The sequence below is a fragment of the Salvelinus sp. IW2-2015 genome, linkage group LG1 (genome assembly GCF_002910315.2).
Source record: "Salvelinus sp. IW2-2015 linkage group LG1, ASM291031v2, whole genome shotgun sequence".
NCBI classification, from domain to species: domain Eukaryota; kingdom Metazoa; phylum Chordata; class Actinopteri; order Salmoniformes; family Salmonidae; genus Salvelinus; species Salvelinus sp. IW2-2015.
The window spans coordinates 7,713,693-7,732,496 of record NC_036838.1 but is presented as its reverse complement, the minus strand read 5'-3'; the positions used below and the strand labels follow the sequence as shown (position 1 = coordinate 7,732,496).

The window sequence follows — 18,804 nt, the reverse complement described above, 5'->3', positions numbered from 1 at the left end:
AAATGTTATTGTTACTTACAACCTCATGCTAATCGCATTAGCCTACGTTAGCTCAACCGTCCTGTGGACGGGACACCGATCCCGAAAAAGTTTAAAACTATAAAGCACTCCCTTTCCTCTTACAAGGAAATGAAACTTAGACTTCATACTATAACGTAGTGCCCTACCGATGTAGGATCTTAATTTGATCACTCTTTTGTTGCTGATAATTATCCTGCACAGCAGGGAATGCAAACTTGAAGTGTCTTTGGCTTCTAAAGTTTGTCATTTGGACATTGATTTCAGGATTTATTTGCCCTGAAGAAAAATGTATCAACCCCTAAAAAAAATCCCTTAATTATAATCCACATCATAATTCAACTTTCCTGATGCTGTAGGATTATTTTCCTGCTGTAGCAAATTAGCTCAAATTAAGATTCTACATCTGTATGTGGCTGTTACAATGAATGCGCAACACATTCCATGGTGTTGTCAGTGCCCCTTGGACCTGTTTATATCCCTGTAGTCAGGCAGTAACACTTAATGGCAAGTCATAAATACATTGTAGGGTAAATAAAGTGTGGCCATTTCAATATTCCCTTTATTCAGGAAATCAGTCGGTCAAGCAGGTGCTGTGGACGGTACTGTAGCGCTGGGTAGAAAAGTAGGGACAATCACCATCCAATATGGGGGCTATACGTTTTATGTGGATGTTACTCCTCTCAGGCTCTCTATGTGTTCATGTTGTCATGGGCATCCCCATCAGTGAGTAAAGTTTGTTTTTGGCTACATTTTGAAGATTGGTATGACATCAATACGGTACATGGTTTGGGGAATACTGTATACAGTAGATTAATAGAAAACGGTTAAGATCAATTAGAAATGTTAAATCGGTAATTGATTTGCCTTTGTATTTTGCTAAATGTATGCTCTTATATTATTTTACACATAAGCTATTTATTAGATCATTATTATTATGTATTTTTTACACTTAATTTAGACGTTAGTAAACAGAGGGGGAGACAGGCAAGTTGGAGTAACAGTAGGAAGGGTAAATGCAGGGAATGAACCGGTAGGGAGCGGCTTATATGTGTCTGGATCCGGGAGCGTTCCCATTAGACCATGACGCATAGATTTTTGTTACCTAATTACAGTGGCGATTTTAGCATGTCAATCTTGGTAGGGCAGCGTCCCCCCCCCCACGACACAACACTAAACAATTTTGTCCTCAAACTTTGTCATCAAAGTCTGGCATTCTCTGGATTTATGGTGCTTTCAAGACAACTGGGAACTCGGAAAAAAACAAGGTTGAATCATGACGTCAGTGATTTTCAGGTTGGATTTTTAGAAAGAGGCCTGAGTTCCCGACATGGAATTCCGAATTGAATGACCGTTAAAAACGTATTTTCCCAGTAGGAGCTCATTTTTTCCCAAGGTCCCAGTTGTCTTGAACTCACTGAATTCTGAGATTTCCGAGTTTCCAGTTGTTTTGAACATGGCAGAGGTCATGCTGGATTGACAGCATAGACACTGTTTTCAACCTTTTCTGGCCCATGGTGTTGAATGTTTATCCTTTTAAGCTTGGAAAAGAGACCCTTAAACCCAGACTTGGATCACACACCCACTCCACTGAATAGCAGGCTAGTGATTGCTTTACAACGCTTGCAGTTCGTTACTGATTTCTTCCAAACCACTCATTGTTGAATTTGCGATTTCCAACTTGTTGTGTAATGTTTATGTCCAATGGCCGATGAGCACCGATACATTTTATCTATAATTTCTCTTCATATGACAAGGATTGAAAAGGATTTGCCAGTAGATTGTCGACGTGATTCATGATGACTGCTTGTCTAGTTTGCTAGCTAAGATTTTGAAAGTATGATGTTGACATGATCAGTCCCATCAAATCTATGGTAGATATAATGTGATTTTATCTGTGGCCAATGACCTTGAGACTTCTTGGATGGGCACTTCTAATGTAACTCTATGGCAGCACCCAAGGCGTTTGAATTTTTGAGCTCTCCCCGTAGATTTTGCAGGGATATAGTGTCCCCATGAGTGACAGAACACCGAGCCAATCACGGCGTAACTAGAGAACATTACCAACCCCTACGAATCGTATTTTCCGCTGGCTGCTCCATCACCACAGAAAGCACTGGGCTAGGCTGAAACACTTGCAATAAGGAGCTGCCTTATTCAAGGAAAGCAAAAAAGAGACCGTGTTTGTATGCGGCTCAATGATTTTAAAATATATTTTTAACATTGTTTGCAAACTGATATGTGACACGTACTAATGGCAAAATAGCATGCAAAACAGGCAATACAGGAGATATTGACACAACTCAAATAGAATTCACCAGAATTCTGATTAGAGATTGTCATTTGCTATTCCATGATGCTAAAGATCCACATAAACAATACCATTTCCCTAATGTTTATTTCTAGGTACATCAGTGAACTGTGCTGAAGGGTCAGACCTGACACTGGGAACTGTGGATGAGGACTATGAGGGTAATCAATGCAGTCATTCATTACAGTCATCCATGCCATATCCATTCAAGTATTATATTTGTTCATGAGTCACCAAACCAATTTGTCTTACAGGTATTTCTGTTAATAAACGATTACACAGGAAAAGAGAGATTGCTGGATGAGGGGAGAAAATTTGATTTATAGAATGGGTTCAGGCTTTTTTGTAACAACCTTTGTTACAATATGTTGACTGTAATAGGTGGAAACATTCAACAACATTCAATAGAAATTGCTGGTACTATACATCACCAAAATGAATATTTGCCTCCCCCTGATGCTACAACAGGGGAAGTGGAAGTCCTCAACGAGATCCCCGTGGGTAATACCGTGAGGCTTGRGGCGWATGCCTTTCCAGAKCACATCAATTTTCTCGAGTTAGTTTACACRCCTGGGAGTACAAKTGCAACAGTCCGTACCAAGATGGCYCTGGATGCAGATCTGTTAKCACAGGTGAGATGGTTATYGTMGCTCTACAARGTCTAGCTCTGGTCCAGGGTGTTGGTGCGCGTMCCTCTYCTAAACTCCTACAGRAGAGGAATGCGCAGTAYCGCTCTGGATCAGAGCTATACAACGTCATTCATGGTCTAGTATGGTTCACTTTAGGTTTTAGCTTTTTTTATTGACAAAATGGGCGAAAGCTAATTCCTGATGATCATGCTGCAAAGGGTTTTGAACTTTACAATTAACCCTTCTCTTGTAGACTGGCGGGCAACTTTGGTATTCTGTTATGTGTGTGAATGGTGCGGTAAGTAAAATTGAAAGATTCTAAACTACAATGGGTAGTATGTATGCTGTATATGATGGATTGTAACAATATATTGTAATGTATGAGAAGTGCATTTTGTTGACATAAGAAACTGTTATTACCTCTTCAGCTAGAAAATAAACGAAAACTTATCGTCACCGACCTAAATGACAACGCTCCAATATTTGAGCAAAAGGTGTACACGAAAACGATATCTGAGGTAAAGGCTACATCAGTCAACAGAAGATGAGTTGGCAAAAACATAATACTCCTGTCTTACACCTTGCAATACAATGGAGAGTATGAGCCCCTACGGGTTGTTTACGTGGTTAACCACCATGTGTTTTGTCTCTCCAGATTCAGGCAGTGAATACTGAGGTGATCAGAGTGAAAGCAGTGGATGCCGATATCAGCATAAACAACAACAGAATTACATACCGCATATTGGTGAGTCACACATGGTATTCACCAAGAGTCTCAGAGCAGGAGTGCTGATATAGGATCAGTTTAGTCTTTTAGATAATAATAAATAAGAAGGGAGACCTGATCCTAGATCAGCAGTCCTACTCTGAGACACCTGATACATTCAGGTCCTGGTCTATACTTTTTATAAGTGTAACAGCAGTGGTTCTATGACCACACTTGAGCTACATTAGCTCCCTTAGCTTAGAGGGACGGACAGGAGATCCGGGTTCGAATCCTTTCGGTCACAAGTTAGTCACAGCGAAGTGATCAATATGTCACATTCACCAAAGTAAACAGCTAGTCTAAACTGTCCATACAACTGTCTTACAAAAATATATACAGCTACAATGTAGGTCTATAATCTATAACAGATATTGGATAACCCAATGGAAATTATGACTGAATAGATTTCTGATTCTTCCTCTGATACTGTTCCACAATGACTTGGTCTTCCACCTTATTTAAGGACCCAGCACCCGCTGAATTTGAGGTCCGCAACGATGGGGCTGTACTGCTGAAGAAACCTCTGAACTACAACATCGCCAAAAACTACAAATTCACAGTTGAGGCGCGGGTAGGTGATCTCACCATATCACACCCTACCCCATTGGTCCATAAATGGATATCCATGTTAATCTATTAATAACGCTTCTGGGATCCTTCCTTTTAGGATAATGGTGATCTCTTCGACACAGCAGACGTTCATCTTGAGATTACGGACTTTGATAATCTGAATCCCCATTTCAATCACAGCCTTTACCAGGCTACCATACAGGAAGACCAAGTGAGTGTCATCATACCCATCAGACTACAAAATGTCATATAAGTATCCTTAAAGCTACTGTGTTGCTATGGTTGTGATGTCTATTTAATACATAATCTCCTCTTTAGACAGGGCCTTTCCTCACCATCCAGCCAGAGGGCATAAAAGCACAAGATGGAGACACTGGCATTAATGTGGCTATAGTCTACKGCATCAGTTCAGGTAATCTACTTGAGGCTTTTACCACAGGCTTGGACTACAACTCCCATCAGTCTTAGGGGGAAAAAATGATATGAAACAAGTACACTATATATATAAAAGTATGTGGACACCCATTCAAATTAGTCGATTCGCCTATTTCAGCCATACCCGTCGCTGACAGGTGTATAAACTCAATCACACAGCCATGCAATCTCCACAGACAAACATTGCCAGTAGAATGGCCTCACTGAAGAGCTCAGTGACTTACAACGTGGCACCCTCATAGGATGCCACCTTTCCAACAAGACAGTTCGTCCAGTTTCTGCCCTGCTACTGTAGAGCTGCCCCAGTCAACTGTAAGTGCTGTTATTGTGAAGTGGAAACATCTAGGAGCAACAACAGCTCAGGCGCAAAGTGGTAGGCCACACAAGCTCACAGAGCGGGATTGCCGAGTACTGAAGCACGTAAAAATCATCTGTCGGTTTCAACACTCCCTACCGAGTTCCAAACTGCCTCTGAAAGCAACGTCAGCACAAGAACTGTTCGTTGGGAGCTTCATGAAATGGGTTTCCATGGCCAAGCAGCCGCACACAAGCCTAAGATCACCATGCACAATGCCAAGCGTCGGCTGGAGTGGTGTAATGCTCACCTCCATTGCATTCTGGAGCAGTGGAAACTCGTTCTCTGTGTAATGAATCACGCTTCACCATCGGGCAAATCGGACAAATCTGGGTTTGGCGGATGCCAGGACAACGCTACCTGCCTCAATGCATAGTGCCAACTGTAAAGTTTGGTGGAGAAGAAATAATGGTCTGAGGCGGTTTGGGCTAGGCCCCTTAGTTCCAGTGAAGGGAAATCTTAACGCTACAGCATACAATTACATTTTAGACGATTTCTGTGCTTCCAACTTTGTGGCAACAATTTGGGGAAGGCCCTTTCCTGTTTCAGCATGACAATGCTCCCGTGCACAAAGTGAGGTCCATACAGAAATGGTTTGTCGATATCGGTGTGGAATAACTTGACTGGTCTGCACAGAGCCCTGACTTCAACCCCATTGAACACTTTTGGGTTGAATTGAAAACGCAGACTGCAAGCCAGGCCCAACCTCACTAATGCTCTTGTGGCTGAATGGAAGCATGTCCCCGCAGCAATGTTCCAAAATCTAGTGGAAAGCCTTCCCAGAAGAGGCTTTCCACCCAGAAGGTGGTTATATTAATGCCCATGATTTTGTAATGAGATGTTCGACGAGCAAGTGTCCACATACATTTGGTTATGGAGTGTATCTTTGCATATGGAAACCATCAGAATATCATATTTGCATGAAAACGTATGTATGAGGCAATTGTTTTGGTTCTGTTCACATTGTGGTGGAATGTTGTTGTGTGACTTTACCTCAGTATCGCCAAGCAAGTATCGCAGTAACTTCAACATCGACACAAACAGTGGAGTCATCTCTGTGGTGACTGGGCTGGACAGAGAGGAGATACCTACAGTCACTGTCAATATCAAGGTATTGGGAATTGTAGCTATAGCATTCTAGCGTTTTACGACTACTCTAAATAAGTAAAACCGTACTTCTCTCAGTTCATTCTCACTGTAGATTTATTCACAATCACAAGTGCATTAAGACAGTTAAGATGGTATGGGCATTAGGAGGGCTGGTTACCGTTGTATACATCCCAAGTTATGGATGTCAAATATCAACATCTATCACTTCCTTCCAGGCATCTCAGCAGGATGACAGCCTAAAGACCGCTGACGCGTTGGTGTCTGTTACAATCGAGGACGTCAATGACAACGCTCCAGAGTTTGACAAAGCTAGCTACTCTGTCGCAATATTGGAGAACTCTCAAAAAGACACAGTTGTTTTCAGAGTCACAATCACTGACCTGGACAAGGTAGGTACAGTGGCTTAGAGGTTCATTGCACATAAAACAAATGGGTGATGGATTTACACAAAAAGAGATGTATTTCACTACTCGAGCAAGGATGCGATGTCAATAAGTGCATATATCAAAACAGTTTACACGTTTGTATCTTGAGTTGTATCTGTTTCTACATGAGCCAAATCATTTGTCACGCTAAAACTTCATTTCCCCCCCCAATTGGACATTAAACAATTTTGTCTTTGTCCCAGGGTGGATTTGTGGGAACGTTGCGGATCCTTCCGGAGACTGTCCCTTTCTCTATACTCTTGGATGGAACTGTCATAGTGAAGAGTTCAGCTGACCTGGACAGGGAGACTGTTGGAAACTTCATCTTTCAGGTCAGACACTCTGAAATATAACAGTACTCAGACCTACAACTTTGATCCATTTAGCAGCAGACATAATCACAATAGCTAATAAATCAGCAAGGAACCTGTAAATATGTCTACAAAGGTGCAAACTCCAGGTCTAACGGCACTTGGCAGTGCCCTGTACCATCTAATAAAACATGTCTTATCAAGAAGTCTGTCACAATGGGGAGTGCACACATCAGTTGGTATGCTGTTGAACACCTTCCCATGTCTTCCCTACATCCAATATGAAGATTGAAGCACGGGAAAACGACCCGCCTAACCACGTTGTGTTGGCTGATGTGAACGTCACCCTCCTAGATGAGAATGACAACAGTCCTCAATTTAAGAGCTCCAGGTACGAGGGCAAGGTCTTCAAGAACCAAACGGTGGGGATGTTGATTACCCAGGTGAGATGGTGTCTAACCTTGAACCTCAATTCGTCACTGTGTTTGTTAAAGTGTTTTGTCAGAGCCATTTACAATGTGGGAAACGCATGATAGCCATAGTAACACGATTGTAAAAAGAAAACGATGGCTTTGTCACCACACCGTGTGATTGGTAGGTTGAAGCAGCGGACCTGGATGCTGGTGCTAATGGACAGGTCAAGTACTCAATAGAGTTTGGGAACCTGGAAGGATATTTCTCCATCGATGAAAACACAGGCGAGATAAAGCTGGAAAAGAACATTCCTCTGGAGGAGAACACGGTCCTTCGGTTCCCTCTCTATGTGGCAGCAAGAGACGGTGAGTCTAGGTACAATCTCTGTATAGAGAACTTGAAGCTAGTGTCATGTAAACAATTTTGTCGAGCGCATTGTAGCGCGGAATTAATCTGAACGTAAAGTTGAGGAGGTATGTGAAAGAACACAAGCAACTCGAGCAAACATACCATAGACTAGTAACCATATATATACACTGTAGACTAAAGTAATATGAGAGGAATAGTGTATATCTACAGGAGGCTAGTCAATCAACAGCTGGAGATTTTATTTATTTATTTATATTGGTATCCAATTGCTAGTAATTACTATCTTGTCTCATCGCTACAACTCCCGTATGGGTTCGGGAGAGACGAAGGTCGAAAGCCATGCTTCCTCCGAAACACAACCAAGCCGCACTGCTTCTTAACACAGCGCGCCTCCAACCCGGAAGCCAGCCGCACTAATGTGTCGGAGGAAACACCGTGCACCTGGCTCCCTTGGTTAGCGCGCACTGCGCCCGGCCCGCCACAGGAGTCGCTGGTGCGCGATGAGACAAGGATATCCCTACCGGCCAAACCCTCCCTAACCCGGACGACGCTAGGCCAATTGTGCGTCGCCCCACGGACCTCCCGGTCGCGGCCGGCTGCGACAGAGCCTGGGCGCGAACCCAGAGTCTCTGGTGGCGCAGCTAGCGCTGCGATGCGATGCAGTGCCCTAGACCACTGCGCCACCCGGGAGGCCCTCAACAGCTGGAGATTTGGTTATGCAAATTGCAGCACAAAGTGACTGTTCTCCTCCTGTCCTGTAGGTGGCGTAATATCTCGTTCCTCCTCGGTGCTAGTGGAGATCCAGGCACCTGGAGATTCCAAACCCCAGTTCCTCTTGAACACTTACCGTGGGAGGATAGAGGAAGAGACAGATCCAGGGACGGTGATTGTCAAGGTGAACTTCCCCAGAACCACTAAATTCTACATCATCTGAAAAAAACAACCAGATCGATCCTATAACATTTTTGTCACCCCCTATATAGGTGACATTCCTAGCAGTAACAACAGTAGGTCCCGTGACGCTTCAGGTCCTGACAGACGCCGACAAGTTCGCCGTTGACTCCAAAGGCGTTTTCACCTCTAAGGTCAAACTGGACTATGAGACCCAAAATAACTACTCAGTCCAGATCTCAATCTCGGACGGCACCAGTAGCGATGAGGCAACCGTTGTGGTGGAAGTGATTGACATCAACGACAACAGCCCCGTGTTTGGCGCCAGCTCTGTGACACAACTGGTCCCGGAGGATACGGAGGTAGGGGCCAACCTCACTGCCATGACCGCCACGGACGCGGACAACGGCTTCAACAGGGAGCTCCGCTATGCCCTCCGGGGAGGCGAGGGAAAGTTCGCTATCGATCCTAAAATAGGGATGGTGTCCCTGGCTGGGGCGCTGGACAGAGAGACCAAAGCAGAGTTCAGCCTGGAGGTGGTGGCTCAGGACCAAGGTCGTCCAGCTCTCTCCGCAACCGCCACCCTGCTCATTCAAGTATCTGACATCAACGACAATGTTCCAAGTTTCTCCAAGACGGAATATGAGGTTGAGGTCTTAGAAACAGAGTCTGTGGGAAGGACACTGGTCACCCTAGAAGCGGTGGACCTTGACGAAGGCACAAACGGTGTAGTGACCTATAGTATATTTCAGCAAGACCTTCCCTCGACCGTGGCGTTCTTCCAGTTGGACTCTTCCACTGGGGAACTGCGGCTGGCTCAGGCCTTGGACTATGGAGCAGTGAAGGTGTACAACCTAATGGTACAGGCRGCAGATGGGGGYACCCCGTCCCTCGTTGGGAATGMATCAGTGGTGGTGAGGGTGAKAGATGTYAACAACAACRCGCCTCAGTTCAGCGCAGAGCGCTACGATGTCGCCGTCTCTGAGAACCTGGCCAGCGGAGCGGCTYTCGTGACCCTGGAGGTCACCGTCGAGGATGAGGTCAGAGAAATGAGACTGTCATTATCATCATGAGATCGATTATATTTTGTTATGATATAAACAATATCTATAACATTACCATCTACATTGAGATCAGTGATGTATCTGCACGAAATGAAAAATATTGACTACGGTATAACAATGACGATATATCAACTACTATATATATATATATCAATGACAATATATACAGTACCAGTCAAAATTTTGGACACACCTGCTCATTCAAGGGTTTACTTACTTACTGACTTAATTGTCCCATGGGGAAATTTTGTTGCCGTGTCATGCACACATTGAAAGTGGCATTTAAATACAAAACAAAATGGACAATACAACTTTCATAACACTTGCATACCAATAAAATATTTAAAAAATAAAATAAAAATACTGAGTCGATAGGAACATTAGCCCGAGCTATTTAGGAGGGATATCACACCTGGCACAAATGATTGTCTGGTTCTGTTTTTCCTGCTGAGGGGTGCCCTATACCTGCGCCCAGAGGGGAGTATTTCAAAGTCCGGGTACAGGGGGTGGCTTGGGTCTAAAATGATTTTTTGAGCCTTGCGGAGGGCCCTGTTTTTCTTAATTTTATTATTTTCTGCATTGTATAATAATAGTGAAGACACATAATAATATGAAATGACACATATGGAATCATGTAGGAACAAAAAAAGTGTTAAACAAATCAAAATATATTTTATATTTGAGATTCTTCAAAGTAGCCACCCTTTGCCTTGATGACAGCTTTGCACATTCTTGGCATTCTCTCAACCAGCTTCATCTGGAATGCTTTTCCAACAGTCTTGAAGGAGTTCCCACATGTGCTGAGCACTTGTTGGCTGCTTTTCCTTCAATCAGCGGTCCTACTCATCCCACGCCATCTCATGGGGTGGCAGGTAGCCTAGTGGTTAGAGCGTTGGACTAGTAACCGAAAGGTTGCAAGATCGAATCCCCGAGCTGACAAGGTAAAGATCTGTCGTTCTGCCCACTGTTCATAGGCCGTCATTGTAAACAATAATTTGTTCTTAACTTACTTGCCTAGTTAAATAAAGGTTACATTTTAAAAAATTGGGTTGAGGTCGGGTGATTGTGGAGGCCAGGTTCTGATGAGGCACTCCATCACTCTCTTTCTTGGTCAAATAGCCCGTACACAGCCTGGAGGTGTGTTGGGTCATTGTCCTGCTGAAAAACAAATAATAATCCCACTAAGCACAAACCAGATGGGATGGCATATCGCTACAGAATGCTGTGGTAGCCATGCTGGTTATTAAGTATGCCTTGAATTCTAAATAAATCACAGACACTGTCAGCAGGAAAGCACCATCACACCTCCTCCTCCATGCTCCACAGTGGGATCCACACATGCATCTCACAAAGACACGGTGGTTGGAACCAAAAATCTCAAATTTGGACTCACCCGACCAAATGACAGATTTCCACCGGTCTAATGTCCATTGCTCATGTTTCTTGGACCATTGGTGTCCTTTAGTAGTGATTTCTTTGCAGCAATTCGACAATGAAGGCCTGATACACGCAGTCTCCTCTGAACAGTTGAGATGTGTCTGTTACTTGAACTCTGTGAAGCATTTATTTGGGCTGCAATCTGAGGTGCAGTTAACTCTAATGAACTTATCCTCTGCAGCAGAGGTAACTCTGGGTCTTCCATTCCTGTGGCGGTCCTCATGAGAGCCAGTTTCATCATAGCATTTGATGGTTTTTGAGACTGCACTTGAAGAAACTTTAAAAGTTCTTGAAATTTTCCAGATTGACTGACCTTCATGTCTTAAAGTAATGATGGCTTGTCATTTCTCTTTGCTTATTTGAGCTGTTCTTGCCATAATATGGACCTGGTCTTTTACCAAATAGGGCTATCTGCTGTATACCACCCCTACCTTGTCACAACACAACTGATTGTCTCAAACGCATTAGGAAGGAAATAAATTCCACAAATGAACTTTTAACAAGGCACACCTGTTAATTGAAATGCATTCCAGGTGACTACCTCATGAAGCTGGTTGACAGAATGCCAAGAGTGTGCAAAACTGTCATCAAGGCAAAGGGTGGCTACTTTGAAGAATCTCAAATATATTTAGATTTGTTTAAAAATGTTTTGCTTACTACATGATGTGTTATTTCATAGTTTGTCTTAACTATTATTCTTCAATGTAGAAAATAGTAAAAATACCGAAAAACCCTGGAATGAGAAGGTGTGTCCAAACTTTTGACTGGTACTGTATATCGATGACAATATATAATGGTGTATTTCATGACGATATCAACAATCTGAAAATATTTCAATACATCCATCCCACTAATACATTTATGACTGACGTTGGAATGATAAACTGACACCCTTATCTCTGTGTTTTCCTTTTAGGGTGGATTCTCGAAAGGTCACTTCATATTTACCAGTGATACCTTCAACATAAACAAACAAGGTGTTGTGTCCATGAAGAATGACGTCACATTGGACAGAGAGACAAAGGATAACTATGTTTTACAGGTATACTACGTCATGTCAATCTACATGTGCTTTCGCTGCATTTCTCATAAGGTCTACACCCAAATATAGGCCCCAATAGCAGTTGGGTGTACTTCCATAAATGTAATCTATGTAGAGGGGGGAAACTTTTTCATATCTTAACGATGGGCAAGGACGCAACTGGAGATCTCTTCCTATCACCCGGACCTCAACCCCACCTAGACACCAAAGTGAACATTGTCTTTGCTCGTGTTGTTAAGTCATATAGGTGATAAAAATGTACGATGTGGATAGGCAAATGCAGGCTGATAATTTCACATAAGACGGTCAACAATTTCAACAAAGTCACATGTTAAGGTCTGTCAACTACGTCACGTGTTAAGATCTTAACCCTCTCACTGTGTTCAGGTGGTGGCGGTGGACGAAGATGGCCTGAACGCCACAGCCCAGCTCAACATCACCGTTCTGGACTACAATGACAACACACCCCAGTTCCCTACTCTTCCAGACCCCATCCCTTTCCCTGAGGGGGAGTACTCTGACAAGTCGCCAGGAGAGGTGTACCATATCCTTGCCACAGACTCTGATCTCGGCTCCAACGGAGAAGTCACCATCTCCATCTCCTCATCTGCCACGCTATTTCGCTTCAGAGAGGTGAGTCCGACCAAATAATGAAGCTTCTGGTGAACCTTCTTTACATAATACATTTTGTTAGATGTGAATTTGGATCTAGGGTACCAGGTTCGTTTACTGAGGTGTCGATCATTTTGATTAAGAAATGACAAAACACCAAAAAAAAAGCAGATGCTTTTGATGACCTCATCATTGGCAAACCATGTTTCTTCTCAGGACATTTCATCTCAGCATACTCGCTTAATCATGAGCAATGTTGTTAGGGTAACACTGTGTATTTACACTAGTGTGTCTTGTGCTGAAGGATGGGATGCTACTGGTTGTGGGTCCTCTGGATCGGGAGACCAAGGACATCTATGAGCTGGTCATTGTGGCCACTGACAAGGGGACACCACAGAGACAGGTACTATATACAAAACACAGTGGCCTAATTTATAGGGTCCCTTCACCCTGAAATCAGTACGACGTTACCATAGCAGTACCATATCATAACACAACACTATACACCACAATACCATAACACAAAATATCGAAGTTCTGTGCAGCCTACCTTCTTACACAAAGTTGGTTTCAACGATTCCAACCCCGCTTCACCAGAACATGACCAGCATCCGAGTGAGCGTGACAGATGTTAATGACAACACGCCGGTGTTCAGTGCCAGTACGTACACTAAGAGCATCCTGGTGAAGGACGCCAAGGTGGGGGACGCGCTGTTGACCCTCTCTGCCACAGACAAGGACATGGGCCTGAACGCACTCATCACCTACAGGTTAGCCATGCACTGCTGTCAAAACTTACACACACACACACACCTCTTTTGTGCTTTCTACTCCCAGTCGTAGAGCCGATACTGTAGAGATGAGTTTCAAGTCCAAAGTCCAAATTAAGGAATAAAATCAGCCTAAATGGATCCTTAACGATATTGAAGAAATGTGTCTGTTTCTACACCGGGTTATGCGTCAAATGCTCCTCCTCTGGCTATCTAGTTTCTCCTCAGGCGCCTCCCCTTGCTTGGCGCTGAATGGTAGCACAGGAGAGGTGACTGTGGCCTCTGACCTTTCTGATGTCACGGAGGACACACTGCTTGAACTCACTGCAATGGCAAAGGACAGCGGGATGCCTCCTCTGAACTCCACAGGTCAGGGATCGAGCATCGCAAGTGGACTTGTGTTTGTCTGTGTGTTTTTGTAACGTTGAGTTCGAGTGTATTATTTCGTATGTTAGTCTGAATAATGATGGATACTAAATATGTGTGTGTTTTCTCTCCTTTCCCCTCATAGTCAATGTCCAGGTCTTCCTGATGACTGTCAGCCTTGGAGTGGACGTGGCCTTTGAGAGCTCCTCCTACAACTTCAGCGTTCCGGAGAACGAACCAAAAGGGAGACTCGTGGGGACAGTGAAGGCATCACCAGGGAGCCCCGTGTTTGTGGTTACTTATGTCCTGACCACGCACATGGACCTGTTCTCAGTCGATGCCCTGGGAGCCCTCACCACCAAAGAGCCGCTGGACAAAGAGACTGAGGAGTGGTACATCCTGGAGGTGGAGGCAGTGGACTCCAGGACTCCCCCTACTTCTGCCGTCGCAATGGTATGACCCATCCTGGTACCTGGCGACCAGATTTAGAGGAAGTTCTAGAGGGGTTGCTTAGCTGAAAATATCTCATCATATGGGGGAATAGATTTCAAATCACAAGTAGTCTTTCGTCCCTCACTCTCTTCCCTCACTCTTCCTCTCAGGTCAGGGTACAGGTGGAAGATGTGAACGAGGCCCCAGAGTTCAAGGAAGAGACTTATGAAGCCAAGATCTTCAGCATTGCCCCATACAAATACCCTGTGGTCCAAGTTCAGGTAAGGGATGCAAAAGTGAACAGCGGGATACCCCCTACATCCCTGGTGCCATGTCAAGGTTGACATAAGTTCTCATCCAGCTCCTCCATCCTGACCCCCCACTCTTCGCCCCTCTCCCCAGGCCACAGACCCAGACAGTGGTGACAGCGGGCGTCTGGACTACAGTCTGACGGAGTCCAGCTCGTCTTTCGACGTGGACCGTTCCACGGGCCAGGTGTACGTGGTGTCAGCGGTGGGATTAGAAGGAAAGACGACCGCCATCCTGGTGAAGGCCACAGATCCTAAAGGACTCCATGCTACAACCAGGGTGGAGGTGAGTGGTGACAACAGTGTACTGTACATATGGTAACACACATGACTTAACTCACTTGCAACAGTAGTTACAGTATGCTGCTCTATTCTGCCCCCAGGTGGACGTGCAGGGAAGTGCCAGTAATGATGTCGTAGTCATCTCCCTCAACCAGGCCACCAATGTTGTGGAGAAGAAGGTCCCAGAGATGGAAGAGTAAGATATTAGAACTGATGTCTTGTACCACACAAAAGTGTGGGGCTGTTAGACGGGGTCCTTTTGCCCACTTTCAATACTCTATCGCTCTTCCTCATATGTCTCTCGTTCTCTGTGTCTCTTAGGTCTTTAGGGCGAGTTCTGGGCTGGACCGTGAAGGTGATAGAGATTTCCAGCACCAGCAGAGGAGCTGTTGCGTCCCGGGAATCTAGGGGCGCCGCCAAGACGTACGTCAGCTTCATTGCCGTGGACGGCGGGGAAGTCATCCCTGCCAAAGACGTCAAAAAGTAAGACCAATGTGTTGTCGAAAATCACTTCATCCACAACAAAGTAGCCCATCCTATAATGAGAAAATCAAAGCCATTGTTGATTAAAGTTTAACTTTGAGGGTGGTGGGTCTGGGGTGGGTCTCATTAAGGGAATTTTTGTGGAACATTCTTTAGTAGTTGACATAGACATACAATGACTGGACGCAACATTGCCTCCACAATTTTCTATTCGGCACGATGGACATCCATGTCTGTTCTACACAATACAAATCTGAAAAATCTGTAATGTGACGTTGCATTCTCGAGAATAAGCCCCTAACGGCCGTTCTCTGATGTCACCCACAGCAAGCTGCAGAGCGAGGCGGGCACGGTGAAGGCAGAGCTCGAGAAGGTGTTTGGGGCGGGGCTGGAGCATGTGGTGGAGGAGGAGTCAGCCGACCCTGCCTCTGACCAGGTCATAGTAATCGTCCTGGGCGTCCTGTTCGGCCTGAGCCTGCTGGGATTGGTGGCGATGGTGACGTTCACCGTTATCAAGTGAGTAGCTTATTCATGTTTGCTTAGTGTTTGTTATTAACATTAAGTTAAGACACCATGACTTATGATAATGAATCTAGCCCTTGCCACTAGCCATATTTGCAATTATGACCCCCTTATCCCCAAAATTACTCTGATACAAATTATTCTAGGCTAACCATTGTTTCAACATCTCCATTTATTTTCAGGTTCAGAAGGATGAAAGAACCCATAGAGGACTCCTATAGGGAAAGCTTTGACATTGATAGGCGAAATGAGGCTTACACGTAAAGTACTGTTGTTTGAATATGCAATACATATGACGTCTTAACTTTTGATTCATTTGAGACTGATTAAATGATGATGGGATGCAATTGAACGAGTAATATTTCAAATCAATAGTTTCTCATTTTTTAAACAGCTACTATGCGAGTTCTTTCTCATCCGCCTTTTCTTCTGCTTTAGAAATAACGATATGAAGGCATCCGCAACAGGCTCAGAACAGGTAAGAACCCAGGCCAACCACAGGCCGTTCAAATATACAGTGCGATTGTTGGTCAAGGGCGATGATCCATGCTGTTGTTTTTTAGGGGCAAAGGTCATGGAGAAAGAGTAAGACTTCCCAGGAGGCAGACCCGGAGTGTGACAGACAAGATGGTGACAGCCACAACTCTTCTCTTTGAGTCCCACTGACAACTAAACACAAATAAAGCACACACAATGAATGTGCACCAGAGCAGTGAGACAGATGGAGCAACACTGCAATGAATGAATGATTCGTTTGCTCTGACTTATTGGTTGGCTATTGCACTAATGCTTTGACCGTCAATTGCTGGCTACAGTCTATGCTGCACTCATATTAGGAGCATTTCTCTGTAAAACAAACAAAGACCTTTGGCCAATAAATGTAAAAAATAAATAAAAATAAAATAAAAGGCTATGATATGAATATGAACATTTTAGCACTAAGAATAGCACTTACTATGAATTATTTTATATGCTAATATATTGTTTCTGAGTGCTAATGATGGTATGTATTTCCTCTGTCACCAAACATACCTGAACCAACTTTTCACTGCATTTAGGTTTAACTAATAAAAAAGACATACCCTGGATAGAAAGTGTCTTATTTTTACTAACATTTCGCTATGCTAATGCTTAGACTCAAACCTTTAGAAATGGCTCGAGCTTGAGACAACAGACTCATGTTCATTATGCACCAAACGGAAGAAAACAGATTGAAACGGGACTACCTGGACTTGTCCAATAAGACTCATTTTAGTTTTTTGTTGGATGCTCTAATGAACACTACCCAGATGTCAGCAAAAGGATCAGGACGATTAATGGATCAATATATTATTTTGTAGCCCCTAAATCTGTGCTATTGTACCATTACTATTGTAGGTCTGATGGATAGTGGGGTGTTTCCAAATACTTGTCCTGAAGGCAAGGGCGTAACTTTTTGTTGGAAATTGGAGGGGGTCAGGGTCAACACCCATCTAGGGGGGGTCCGGGGACATGCCCACCCAAAGGATTGTTTTTAAAAAATGGCTGTGAAATGATTGTTTCTGGTCAATATTTAAGGGAAAATACATAAACTGCCCTGATAATTTCTTCAATATACCCCAATCACAACTGACACACCAATATTTTTCTATATTACTTTAAACTGTCTTCTTACTCTTAACAGTAAATCACCACCACACCACTTCTTTAACTACATTTAAATGTAAAATATATTCTATTTGTGTTCCCTTCACCACGCTTGGCTAGTACTTGAATAATTTCTTATACCCAGTGCTTAACTTGGACTGAAATAGGTGCCGGTACTCATTTTTTTCAGCTAATATTCTATAAGAGGAACAGGAGCTCAAGCAGTGTGAGGTGTGTGAGGTGCCGGTACTCAGCTCCGGTGAGATCCTGCCCAAGTCAAGCACTACTTATACCCAATTAATTTACAAGAAGTCGAGGCAGTCTGTCCACAAACTGAAATGCTCGCCCGATCAATCAATCAATTTTATATAGCCCTTCGTACATCAGCTAATATCTCGAAGTGCTGTACAGACACCCAGCCTAAAACCCCAAACAGCTAGTAATGCAGGTGTAGAAGCACGGTGGCTAGGAAAAACTCCCTAGAAAGGCCAAAACCTAGGAAGAAACCTAGAGAGGAACCAGGCTATGAGGGGTGGCCAGTCCTCTTCTGGCTGTGCCGGGTGGAGATTATAACAGAACTATGCCAAGATGTTCAAAAATGTTCATAAGTGACAAGCATGGTCAAATAATAATCATGAATAATTTTCAGTTGGCTTTTCATAGCCGATCATCAAGAGTTGAAAAACAACAGGTCTGGGACAGGTGGCGGTTCCATAACCGCAGGCAGAACAGCTGAAACTGGAATAGCAGCAAGGCCAGGCGGACTGGGGACAGCAAGGAGTCACCACGGGCGGCAGTCCCGACGCATGGTCCTCGGGCCCAGGTCCTCCGAGAGAAAGAAAGAGAGAAGGAGAAAATTAGAGAGAGCCAAGATTTTCAAAATGTTCATAAATGACAAGCATGGTCAAATAATAATCAGGAATAAATCTCAGTTGGCTTTTCATAGCCYATCATTAAGAGTTGAAAACAGCAGGTCTGGGACAGGTAGGGGTTCCGTAACCACAGGCAGAACAGTTGAAACTGGAATAGCAGCAAGGCCAGGCGGACTGGGGACAGCAAGGTGTCATCATGCCCGGTAGTCCTGACGTATGGTCCTAGGGCTCAGGTTCTCAGAGAGAAAGAGAGAACGAGAGAATTAGAGAGAGCATACTTAAATTCACACAGGACACTGGATAAGCCCGATGACCTGCTTGTCCTCTCCCTGCCTTAACATGAACGGTGAGCGCTCCACCGTTCTCTCTCTATTGGCCATCTTT

At 44.1% G+C, this 18,804-nt stretch overlaps 1 protein-coding gene across 2 annotated transcripts; it reads left to right on the top strand.

The window, feature by feature from the left end:
* The first annotated feature begins 580 nt into the window (after positions 1 to 580).
* LOC111958773 (protocadherin Fat 4) lies at positions 581 to 17,016 on the top strand. Of its 2 annotated transcripts, none has more exons than XM_023980073.2 (30): positions 581 to 744; positions 2,425 to 2,490; positions 2,798 to 2,961; positions 3,212 to 3,256; positions 3,387 to 3,476; positions 3,614 to 3,703; positions 4,188 to 4,295; positions 4,392 to 4,505; positions 4,613 to 4,706; positions 6,083 to 6,195; positions 6,410 to 6,583; positions 6,823 to 6,951; positions 7,218 to 7,373; positions 7,529 to 7,709; positions 8,475 to 8,608; positions 8,697 to 9,644; positions 12,022 to 12,147; positions 12,535 to 12,780; positions 13,064 to 13,162; positions 13,357 to 13,529; positions 13,747 to 13,898; positions 14,041 to 14,348; positions 14,498 to 14,608; positions 14,730 to 14,921; positions 15,019 to 15,113; positions 15,239 to 15,400; positions 15,728 to 15,916; positions 16,105 to 16,182; positions 16,361 to 16,400; positions 16,486 to 17,016. In XM_023980073.2, exons 1-30 carry the CDS (start codon positions 666 to 668, stop codon positions 16,576 to 16,578), a joined length of 4,749 nt encoding a protein of 1,582 aa, XP_023835841.2. In that variant the 5' UTR covers positions 581 to 665; the 3' UTR covers positions 16,579 to 17,016. The 2 variants fall into 2 exon arrangements, with proteins under 2 accessions (XP_023835841.2, XP_070291895.1); XM_070435794.1 differs by having other exon boundaries at positions 16,105 to 16,187.
* The last annotated feature ends 1,788 nt before the right edge of the window (positions 17,017 to 18,804 follow it).